Source organism: Chelonia mydas, chromosome 3 (assembly GCF_015237465.2).
Source record: "Chelonia mydas isolate rCheMyd1 chromosome 3, rCheMyd1.pri.v2, whole genome shotgun sequence".
Taxonomy (NCBI): domain Eukaryota; kingdom Metazoa; phylum Chordata; order Testudines; family Cheloniidae; genus Chelonia; species Chelonia mydas.
In genome coordinates, this window is record NC_057851.1 from 16,663,619 (window position 1) to 16,675,834 (window position 12,216).

The 12,216-nt window shown below is 39.3% G+C and overlaps 1 protein-coding gene across 12 annotated transcripts in view; it reads left to right on the forward strand.

Moving 5' to 3' along the window:
- ITSN2 (intersectin 2) overlaps positions 1-12,216 on the forward strand; it is a 125,751-nt gene that overhangs the window by 40,517 nt on the left and 73,018 nt on the right. For 9 of the 12 annotated variants that reach the window (XM_043542189.1, XM_037893956.2, XM_037893958.2 and 6 more), the window contains 6 exons: positions 1,633-1,796; positions 3,256-3,456; positions 3,557-3,653; positions 5,084-5,226; positions 10,068-10,131; positions 12,001-12,138. In XM_043542189.1, the coding sequence (XP_043398124.1) occupies positions 1,633-1,796; positions 3,256-3,456; positions 3,557-3,653; positions 5,084-5,226; positions 10,068-10,131; positions 12,001-12,138 (807 nt within the window). The remainder of the gene's footprint in view (positions 1-1,632; positions 1,797-3,255; positions 3,457-3,556; positions 3,654-5,083; positions 5,227-10,067; positions 10,132-12,000; positions 12,139-12,216) is intronic. The other 3 variants (XM_043542186.1, XM_043542183.1, XM_043542187.1) reach the window with 1 other exon arrangement.

Genomic DNA, 12,216 nt, shown 5'->3' on the forward strand with positions numbered 1-12,216 from the left:
AGTTACTATAATGTAAGATAGCAACTGAAAAAAGCCACTGCAGTTTTAGTCCACATAGGAAGAGACATCAGCTCATGAAATAGGGAGGTAATAATCCCTCTTTGTGATTTCTGAGTGCACAGCAGAATATTGCGTTTTGTCCCGGGCATTTCATTGCCGGAAATATGCAGACACACTAAAGGAAGTTTAGAAAAGAGACCTGTAAAGTAATTAAGGGTGTAGTGGAACTGACTCGTGAGGAAACTTTAGGGTGTGTGTATATATGTGTGTGTGTGTGTGTCTGTATGTATGTATATAATATATAATATCTATCTATCTTGGCAGATGATGAATGAGATATGTAAGTGAATAAGATACATTTACACATATGTAAAGGGTGTAAATACAAAAAAAGTATAGGAATTCTTTTTCATGATATATTGGGATATATGGGAACTAGGAGCAATGAAATGAAATTAAGAAAAGGGAAATTTGTTAAGTATCCGGAAAAGTTTCTGACAGTAAAATTTATTAGATTCTATGAAGTAGTCTTCCAAGGAAAGTGGAAGTTTTTGGGAATATTCTCACAGTGCATGAGCTGTCCGTTGTATTTATTCACTGTTTATAATATTCAGTTTGGGAAGGTGCCACGAGAGATGTATGTGTGTGTTAAAATTGAAAAATAAAATTCACATAGTAATTGAATTCTACATAGTGATCCATAAGTATGTGGGTATACTATGTAACTATATTAAGAATTTTTAATAAGTGCCATGTTTTAGTCTTTTGAATTAATCTCTTCATTTAATCGTCATTTAATGTGATCTATTTGTCTAGTGCTGAGCCATAATTGATGCAATAAATGTTGCACACAGGGCATGAAGGTACTACTGAGCCAAACAGTCTGCTAGTTTCCTGGGCACTGAGTGTTTAATGTATGATACTTTTAAAAATTGAGTCACATAAGAAGATGCCAGATGGTCTGTATTAGCATATGTAAACAAAAACAACTGTGCTCTGCGCAAAAAAGTCAAGACCTACAATTTTCTAAGGCAGGGGTGGCCAACCTGAGCCTGAGAAGGAACCAGAATTTGCCAAAGAGCCACAGTAATACATGAGCAGCTCCCCATCAGCTCCCCCCGGCTCCTAGCGCTTCCCACCCACCGGCAGCCCCGCCAATCAGCGCCTCTCCCTCCCTCCCAATCAGCTGTTTTGTGGCATGCAGGAAGCTGGCGGGGGGGGGGGGGGAGGGTGGGGGGAGGAGCGAGGGCATGGCAGGCTCAGGGGAGGGCCTGGGAAGGAGTGGAGTGGTGGCAGGGCCTGTGGCAGAGCCAGGGGTTTGAGCAGTGAGCACCTCCCGGCACATTGGAAAGTTGGCACCTGTAGCTCGAGCCTCAGAGTCTGTGACTATACAAGGAGCCACATATTAACTTCTGAAGAGCCGCATGTGGCTCTGGAGTCACAGGTTGGCCACCTCTGTTCTAAGGGTTTTCACATTGTGGAAGGTCATTCATAACTTTCTGTAAAATCAATATCAGGTTAAACTACAAAAGATAGCAAGGAAATAGAATAATAAGGCAATAAATGAAATTATATAAGCACTGAGTTTTGAGTGAGAAAATTAATGTTTCCTTCCCCCCTGTTTTTTTTAAGGGCTCTTGCAGACCTGAACAAAGACGGGAAGATGGATCAGCAGGAATTCTCCATAGCTATGAAACTCATCAAGCTAAAATTACAAGGTCAACACTTGCCTGTAGTCCTCCCACCTATCATGAAGCAACCTCCCGTATTCTCTCCGTTAATTTCTGCTCGCTTTGGTACTTATGAATGTTTAATACATTTACTGGTGTTGAGAGAGTCACCAAAAAACAAAAAAAAGTATTGAGGGTACATTCATATTTATATCTAACAGATGAGATCATTTGACTAAAGAAACAATGATTGCAAAAGGGATACCCTGATCTAAAGAGCTTTGCAAAAAAATTTCTCTGAAGCTGTTAAAGAATTATCCTTTAATTTTGGCTGTTTGTTGCTTATTAGCTGCCTACAATGTAATTCACACAGGAGTACCTGACTAAATCATTACACTTTTGGCTTGTAAAATGCATGAAAACTGTTCTTATGTGTGACCTACAGGCTGTCCCCTTGACCTAGAACTCTTTTTCCTTCTCTCTCAAAGATGCTAACTTCTGCTCTTTTCGAATTATGCTTTAAAACTAAAGCTAGGCAAATATTTAAAATCTCTCAAGGAATAGTTTTATTTGAAACATTTTTGAAGTTCATCAAATGATTCAATTAATAGTACTCAATCAGCTCTACTTCAACATTTATTTTCTCTTTAGCTTATGATTTAATCTCTCTTAGTGTATTCTGGGATTCTGTGTATGCATGATGTTGTATATTGTGAAGCATTTATAAACCAAATAATGTCTGCTAGACTACAAATATATCCTATGCATCCAGGTATGTATACAGATTATAAAAGTATGTGTATACATGTATCTATTCCACAACTGTTCTTAATTATTTGACTAGCTCTAAAGTGTGTGTGTACGTATATTTTCACAAGTATAGACACTTGTAAATATGTAGCGTTGATAGCCATGTGATGAATTGCAGAGCGATGCAAAAAATATCATGCATTGTTTACCACCTCACCCAGCATTCTGCCCGTCGATCCATTTTCCCCAGTATTCATTAAATAAATGATGCCAGTGCCCTGAGTAACTTCCAACAGCTTCATGTGGAAAAAAAAAAATCCATTAGCTAGAGACGTTTCCTTGTTTTCACCAAATGTGGAATTTCTCCTCCAAGAATACTGTGGACAGAGGCTCAGGACAAGCAGGATTCAGTCCTGCAACAGTGACAGCTTTTCTATACATAAATTGTCACAACTTTAAAGTCTGTTACTTTATATCCCTGAGGGGCTAGAAGTAAGAGGCTTTTAGAGAAATCATTATAGGGTGGGTATTGGAAACATTAGCTAAATATATTTTGAGCACATGTTGTTTGTTTCTTCATTTGTGCTTTCTTCTGCATGCAGCATACTCTGTGGCTGGAAAGTTTGAATTAGAGCTGTTCAAAGTGGAGAAAAATAGATCTTATAATTGAATGTAAATGTACATTTTAGAGTATAGGCATCTCTGCACGTTGACTGTCTCCTACATTGAGTTTGTATTGCATTTACCAGGCACAATGGATCCATTCTTAGTTGAGGCCTTTGGATGATGCTGCAGCATTAAATGTTTAATAATAGTTATTTCATTTCTCCTTTAGGAATGGGTAGTATGCCAAATCTGTCCATGCCAACATCTGTGCCTACAATCACACCTTTAGCTCCCATGTCATCATTGACCGCAGTGACTTCGATTCCTCCCTTGATTATCTCTACTCCCCTGATGCCTTCTATCAGTACATCATCATTGCCAAATGGAACATCCAGTCTCCTTCAGCCTTTACCTATGTCTTTCTCTTCAAGTAAGTACAACACAGTAAGATACTCAATTCTGGATACACTAATCTAATTCTTAGTGTAGATTATTAACTTGTATCCATTTATTTTTCCTTTTTGTTTCAGCATTGCCTCATCCTGGTTCTTTCAGTCCCATGGCAGGAGGGTTTGGTGGTACTAATATACAGAAGGCACAGTCTCTGATCGATTTAGGATCTAGTAGGTATGACACTTAAGACTTAAAATGTCATGTCTTAGACTTTAGTAACACATGCCTTTTTAAAAAATTGCAATATAATAGTTCATATTTACAAGCAGAAAAATAAGGAGATGTGTGAATGGCATATATACGATATTTCTGAACATTGATACAGATCTAGGCGATAACTGCAACAAGAGATTAATTTGTGTTTGGATATGAGCAGTTGAATAACATTGTCAGTAAATGTAATAAACATAAAGTGGGAGGGAGGTTCAGAAAGAATGGAATGAAACAGTGTTAAATAAACAGAGGCAAAACATACAGTCCAAGGATTAGGTGTTATGGAAGCTATGTTAATATTGCAACATGTTCTTTTCTGAGGAAGTTATGTATATAAAAGTTGTCTAAAAGATTATCTATTGCAAACGTTTATCTCTGAGGTCATTTTGCAAGTAATGGAGATCATAAATCTTTGTGATCACCTTCCTTATTTGTTTGTGCCAAAAGTGTTTAAAATAAAAGTTTGGTCTCTTTGGCTGTGTCTATATTATCTTTTCTCCGCTAGAGTTCCTCACTATTGCTACAGACAGATAGCTCCACTGTAGTACTGCTGTAGACAGGGCTCCAGGCATCTAATGATGTTATAATCATGATGTTGGCTAACATTCAGAGCAGGTTTATGCAATGTAGTGTTGGAAAGGTTTAGTATAAATCAGCACTCTCATTCTTGCTACCTCCAATGACTCTGAACCAGTGGTAGCAGCAGTGCAAAATTTTAGGGGGAAAAAGTATAGTTTAGGTGAGGCTTTTTGGTTTAGGGTATTGGCAGCAAGGAGTGACTTTAGAAGCTGCAGATGTTTTGTTTTGTGGGTGAGTCAGTTCACTGGTTGAATTTTTCATACATTCATGGTTTCATTTTTTGATTTAATTCATGTCTTCACTTAAATTTGCTACTCGGTCATTGTCCTTGGCCCTCAGTGTCCTGCTGTAGGCTTTTACAGGTCTTGGGATGTGTTCCCCCTGCCTTCCACAACTACTGGATTTTTATTAATATGTCTTGATTTTTTTCCCCATATTTTTCTTAAATACTACTCCGTACAAGTTCTTCAACATGTTTTGTAGACATAGTACTTGAATGCAAAAACTGTGTTTCAGTATGTTAAATTTTTCATTTCAGTACTATAAATAAACACTCTGTGCTGCATGTAGTAAGCATGTAATTCCTCTTTTTTAGTTGGATAGTAGAGATGAAAAACAGGGTTTTAAAATTCTATAATGTTTCTGTTATGATAGAGAGCAGAGAGAGGATTGGGGCCTCATTGTGCTAAGTGCTGCACAAACCAACAGGGGGAGACAGCCCCTGTTCTAGGGAGCATACTATCTAAAGCTTGTTTATTCAACAATGGAATTTAGAATGATGTATTTTTGTCTTTTTAACATTTATATTGCAGTTCAAATTCTTCCTCCACCACTTCACTAACTGGGAATTCACCTAAGACTGGATCCTCAGACTGGGCAGTTCCTCAGGCCTCCAGATTAAAATACAGGCAGAAATTTAATAGTCTTGATAAAGGCATGAGTGGATACCTATCAGGTGAGTACAGCATTTGGACTGAAAAAAAAAAAAAAAAGAGTTTTCTAATTATTAGAACTGAAAAGATTAATGATGAAATCCTTTGAAGTTAATCTGAATTTTACAACTGACTTCAGTGGAGCCTGGATTTTATCCTAAGTAACCGTACGTTTTTCTAATCTTTAGGTCTGAGTCTTACCGAGACACAAAACTGGCTTATAAAAGTGTCACTATATGGGATAACTTGTTGTTCAGCTTTTATGTGTGTGTTAAATTTAAAGAATTCCTATATTATGCTACACAAGACAATCTCACTTTACTAATCTGTAAACGAAAGTTTGGGTATGTCCTGCAGGTCTGCACTAAATTTGAACTTCGCTGGTTTCAAAGTTTGTGCTTCAGAGTCTCCTACCCAGGTGGCCTTATCTTGTTTTGGGGGATATTTTTCAAAACTCCCCCAGTCAACTAAAACTTTGTTTAACAACATTTCAAATGACACCAAGACCATCAAATGTAGTATTGCAAACCTAATCTTGTTCTTGAATACAAGTTCATACAATGAGCCAAGAGCAAATGTTTAAAGGGCAGAATTGTGTTAACATCTCTTTGACGTGAAAGGCTTTTTGTTGTTGTTTTTAGGGGGGTTGGTAGGTGGTAAAAGTGTATCTGTTGGGGGATGAATAAATAATACTTCTCTTTTAGACTTTTAGCAGTCCTCCCTAAAAGTCTATCAGACATGCTACAGCCTATATATTAAGCACTCTTTTGTGGTTTAGATCAGTGCTTCTCAAGCTATTTGATATGGGGGACCGGCGATTTTTTTTTCCAGTGTGCGCGCAGGCCAGCAGCTGATGGCTGGTCCGCAGACCACCACTTTGAGTAGCACTGGTTTAGATGGCTTCTAAACCCTTTAAACTCCTTTAATGGTACAGAAAAGATGGGACCTGTCATTTAACCAACAGCTCTTCTGTGTAGCAGTTTTCAGTCCAATTCAGTTTTTGCTTCACCTTGCATCTGTGCTTCCGTTAATCAAGAATTAAAGCTATACTGCAATCTTCGTTATAAGGAAGAATACGCCTAACAAAGAAGAAAATGGGCTGAAACTGTTGGCAACAATGTACTGATTACCTTGCTCCATTGCATTGAGTAGAGCTCAGCCTGTATACCTTTTACTGAGAGACAAGGTGGGTGAGATAATCTCCTCTATTGGATCAACTTCTTTGGTTGAAAGAGACAAGCTTTTGAGCTCCACAGATCACCAACAGAAGTTGTTCCAATAAAGGATATTACCTTACGCACCTTGTCTCTCTTGCATCCTGGGTCAGCATATCTACAACGCTACCTTTTGCTGATTCATTCTGTAATAATAAAAGGACAGGGTGTATAGATGAATGCTAGTATAAATTTATATTGGATATGAAAGCAAAAGATATTTTAGAATTCATAGAATCTTGGTGAAGAACATTCAGTAAAAAAGTATATTGGAGTCACAGAAGTATTCATAAGGAAACAAAAAAGCTGAGAAGGGTCAGGTTGGGGGCAGAATATGACTAAACAGCTAGGTATAAGAATGTATTTGAGGCAAAAAACAAATCTTTAAAAAAATCCCATAATGCACCTGAAACCCAATTGATGCTAATAAAGTATGCAATACAAAGTTTGGAGGGCAAATATAAGTTAGAGAATGAGGGCTAAGAAGAAATTTGAAGGCAAAAAATTCCCAAATGAGGACATTAAAAAAAAATACTGATTTAGAATAAGAAAAGACACATGAAGCAAGAAACCTGTGGGTGTGTTTAACAGACCTCTAGGATGTCAAGGGCAAGAACAGAGGATGAGATTGCAGAGAAACTAAAATGCATCTTTGCATTAGGACTTGTCTACACTACAGAGTTTTGTCGACAAAAGTTATGTCGCTTTAATTAAACTGCTGTTGCATGTCCACACTAGCCCCTTGTGTCAGCAGAGCACATTCACTCTAGCAGCTCTTGCATTGACACAGAGAGCAGTGCACTGTGGGTAGCTATCCCACTGTGCAACTGGCTGCAGGGTCCTTTGGGAAGGGTTTGCAATGCCTCATGAGGCAGGTACAGTGTCACATGATGCAGGTTTCTCAATCCCATTGTTCCATGGGCATCCTACTAGATTGCCAGCTGCTTTTCAACTGAAGTGTATGTGGGGGGAAGAAAAGGGAGAGAGTGTGACAGGGAGTATGTAGGGAAGGGGTGGGGGAGAGACAGAAACACTGTGTGTGTTGGGGAAGTGTGTCTCTTTAAATTCAGACATGCAGTTTCTTTAAGGTCAGACAGTACCCTGAGCAACCAATCCTGGGGGAGAGGAACCGCACCCCTGGCTCTGCACAGCACAGCAGTCTCTCCCCCACAGCAGCTGCCCTCTCTGCCTGCCTGCCGATTCCACATTAATGGTTCCGTGATTCCCTCCAAGTTCTCCCACAGCCTCCTCAGCAGTGTTGTGAGCTCTCCACGCTGAGGAAAGTCAAAGCTTTCCAGAGCTTTAAAAGGGGAGGGGGCGCATGCCTACAGGGCAGCTGAGTTCAAAACAGTGAGCAGAGCAGTTATGGTGGGCATTGTGGGACACTGGGGGAGGCCAGTTATGTCAACATAACGAATGGTAGCGTCTACATTGATGCCTTGACACTTTAACTTTGCCTTAAAAAGTTTTATGCCTCTCATCAAGGTGGTTTTATTTTGTCACCAAAAGTAGCTTTGTAGTGTGTACACCTCCATTGTTTTGTCAGCAAAAGCTGCCTTTTGCTGACCAAACTGTGTAGTGTTGACAAGGCCTTAGTCTTCACACTGGATTATGGAGAAACAAGCAGTTCTTATTTCCATAGTGCCCCAGCCCTTTAGCCCCCATCCCACACTCCAAACCCCTCATCCCGGCCCACCCCAGAGCCATCACTTTGCACCCCAACCCTCTGCCCCAGCCTTGAGCCCCCTCCCGTACCCCAAATCTCTCATGCCTGCCCACCCCAGAGCCAACACCCCCAGCCAGAGCCCTCACCCCGCACACACACCCCAACCCTCTGCCCCAGCCCTGAGTCCCCTCCCACACTCCAAACCCCTCGGCCCCACCCCCGCCACTCATCACCTACATATTGATGCACATAATAAGGTTCACTCCACAAATGGATATAAAAAATTAGAGGGAACATTGTTTATGACCTAAATTTGCAGCCATGGTTAGTGTTCACTTTAGTGTTTTGAAGGACCAAAAGGCAGAAGTAACTGAATAACAAAAGTATGCTATTTATTATTAAATAAAGCCACACTTGTGAATACCTGGAGGGTAGTCAGTGTTGAAGGACTTAAAAAATCGTTAAGGGATAATCCCAGTATTTATATATCATTTAGCCTGCCGTCCTTATTGGAAAAATAATAATGGGGAACAGATCTTACGGAGTTTGAGGTTTTACAAATCTCTCAAACTGCTTGGGTTCTACAGACTAGCATGTCTTTTCACTTTTTCCCCACTGTAATTTAAAATAGTGTGCCCTAAGGGTGATTACATTAAAAAAAAAACCAAAAAAAAAACCCACTAGCTAACGGGTCGCATATGATATGTATTGTGGAATAAATAAATCTCTCCCCACCTTACCTTCCTAAAAATCTAGCCTAGCAATAGCGGCAGTAACTTGTTTAAATTTATAATCACATACACACTGTGGGTTTGAAAATTTGACTTAAGTGTTTCATTCCGGATACACTTATGGGAAAGGGAGGGCTAGAGGCAGGGAGAAAAGAAGGGAGCAGGTAGTGAAAACATGCAGTAAATTATTGTATGATTCTTGATTCATTCATTTTAACACTCACTACAACAGCAAAGGCTCTGCAGGCACCCCATCCAAGGCTGAATATATTTTAAAAATGACTTTGTGAAATAAAGGACACGTGCAAAATGCTTTTTGTGCCATGTACTGTACTGTGTACACACAGGAGAAATTGCTCAAATGCATGCTTTTTATTTTCTTTGTTTTGTTTGTAAACAATACAAGCAATGTGCCTCACTCCCACAGATGTTAAGGGATGAGTTTTTCATATGTGCCTACATGACTTAGGAGTACAACTCCCATTTACTTTCAATGGGAGTTGTGCTCCTGAATCACTTTGATGCTATTGAAAAGTTGCACTCAAAGTTACTAAAAGAATGGAGTTCTATAGTATATCTATTTAGTAGATCACCAAAGGATTATTGTGGTCCAGTGGATACAGAAGGACAAAAAGTCAGTAAACCTGGGATTCAGTTTTTGGCATTGCCACTGACTTGCTGTGTCACCTTGAGCAAGTCACTTCATCTGACTGTGTCTCAGTTTCTCTGTCTATAAAATGGGAACAACTCCTCTCCACTTTTTGTAAGAGACTTGGATCTAAGCATGAAAAGTGCTAAGTGGTTACTATAATTTTTCCTATAGACTGAAGGTTTCTGCCTAGCAATCTGTATAGTTTGTTAGCAGGGGAAGGAATGTAGCCCCCACATTAACAGTGCTAACTCTTTGCAAATAGTCAGCTACATTCTACATATAGCTGTGAAGATCACCATAAACTGTTACGTTCATCTGTGATGGGATTTTCTGAATGAGAAAAGTTGGTCAACGACACTAACGATATTTGTTTACTCTACTTGTGATCATTGTGTCTGCGGTTTGTGTTTTTAACAGTATACAGAAATAATACAGTATACGGACTACCAGCATTAATAAACCATCAGCACAAACTGATGAAGTAAAGTTAAGAATAAATGTGGGTTGCCCCAGTTTACAACACATCACATAATATCTGTCTTTTGTTCTAAATAGATTTATATATGAAAATTCTTAATAGTTTAATCTGTATTTCACTAAGGATTTCAAGCAAGGAATGCCCTTCTGCAGTCAAACCTTTCTCAGACTCAGCTGGCTACCATTTGGTAAGTTTACTCACTGATTGATGAGAGGCTTACACAATTGTGGTAGGGAATGTAATCTGCTCTCTGCCATCAAGAAGTGTTAAAGGATAAGGTCCATTTAAAAATCATACACTATAAAACCCAGTAAACTTTATTTACCCATTTTGCTCATAATTTATTAAAACTGCACTGTTTTAAATGTCCAGTTTGCCATTTATTATTTATACTGGACTATGTAAATCAGCAAAGTCAGTTTTGCTTTCTGGTTCAATGCTTCATTATTTGGATTGTAAACACTGAAGAAGAGGGTTTATTTGTTGAAAAACAACAGTTTCAGGTAAAAAATAAGTTCTCATTAGAATGTCAAAACAAACAAACCCCAGAGATTTTTTCAAAACGTGTCAATTTAAATTTGAACCTAAATTTACATTAAAAAAAAGAACCATAAGTGTTCCTTCAGTCCATTAGTGGTTTGTGACAGCTGTACGCATATAGTTGTACATTGCAGTTGATTAAAGCTTGTTGTTATGGTGGTGGAAACAATTACAATCTTCTGAAGACTTTGAACTCCTGTACGTTTTGGGCTGGATCTTGCCTTTCAACACAGCTGTGAGTAAGAGGTGATATATAAACTTCACCTTCTCGCAGGAGTCCACAGAAGCTTTGTGGATTAGATTAGCATTAGACAATCCACTGAAGCTTCCCTCTCTGCTTCTCCTTCGTCCAGGAGGTAGTCATTTGCTTCTGGCCTGCATCAGCAGCAAATTGTAGTATACCTCACAGTTGTGTGGTGCATTATGGGGGTGCAGTGAAAGTGCTATTAGCCTCCTCTTTGGTGTGGAGAATTCAGAGCAGCTGTAGCCATGTAGCATCCAAGTAGGTCCTATTCGCAAGTACACAGTCCATGTCACAATTTATCCCAAAGTCAGTAATTATCAAACTTTTATTTTAGTATTAAAGAGAGAATCATTTTTAACATCGCCCATAGGTGGAGCTGGTCAGTAAAAAGAAGAAAAATCACCTTTTTATCAACTTTGTTTCTGATTTTTGTTGGATTTCCCCCCATTAACGCTTTGTGGCCAGCTCTGCAGGACTGTTTCTGCCTGCCCCATTACACTCTTCTTTAAGGAAGGCTCCTTGCCTGCATCTCTGTGGACAGCCACATGTTCCTTTCCTTCACTCTTCAGCAATGTTTCATGTAAGAGTATGGCAGTGATACTAGTGTATATGCTGCCTACCCATTAAAGCAGGATGATGGGGACTGGGAGTATTTGATTCTGCACCTGCCAGCTGCAGGGAGCTCTGAAGCAGCTCACCTTTGCCCCACAGCATTATCAGCTGAACTGTCTGGTGTTGAGAAAGAATCCTAGGCTAGGGGTCACAAGGGAGGAAGGAGCCCTGTATGAAGATCCCTTTTGTAGTATCAGGGCATACATTTAGATAATGCTTTATATCCTGAGAAAAGAACTGAGGCAGAGTAAAATGGGTGTTGTGATCTTGAGAGTGGCTTGAGCATGGAACAGGGTTTTGTTTCCAGTTCTGCTGTTCACTTGTCATGTTACCTTGGGCAAGGCACTTTAGCCTTTCTCATCCTCGTTTTCCCCACTTACTTACATACTGCATAGTGATGTTGACCTAATTAATGTTTGCCAAGTGCCTTTGCAATCATTTGACAATATATGCTGTATAAAAGCCAATTGTTATTTAAACTGTAAAATAAAATAAACTTTTCTTTCATCCACTATTGTTTTTACTAAGATGAGGGATTGTTTACCAGTTCACCCTACAAGGTCTATGCCTTAAGAAATTGTTCTATAATAACTCATTTCAGTTATCCCTTCCAAGTGATTTTCAGTTGCACTGACAAAGACATTCTCCCATTTTATGTAGGTCACTATCTGACGTTGATGGAGATGGACAGCTGAAAGCTGATGAGTTTGTGTTAGCCATGCATCTAACTGATATGGCCAAAGCTGGCCAGCCTCTGCCATTGACCCTGCCTCCTGAATTGGTACCTCCTCCTTTCAGGTAAAGTGCTCAGGACAGGGAGACATGACCTAAATATAGAGGTACATATATCTATATAAATAGAGGTAATATAAAGAA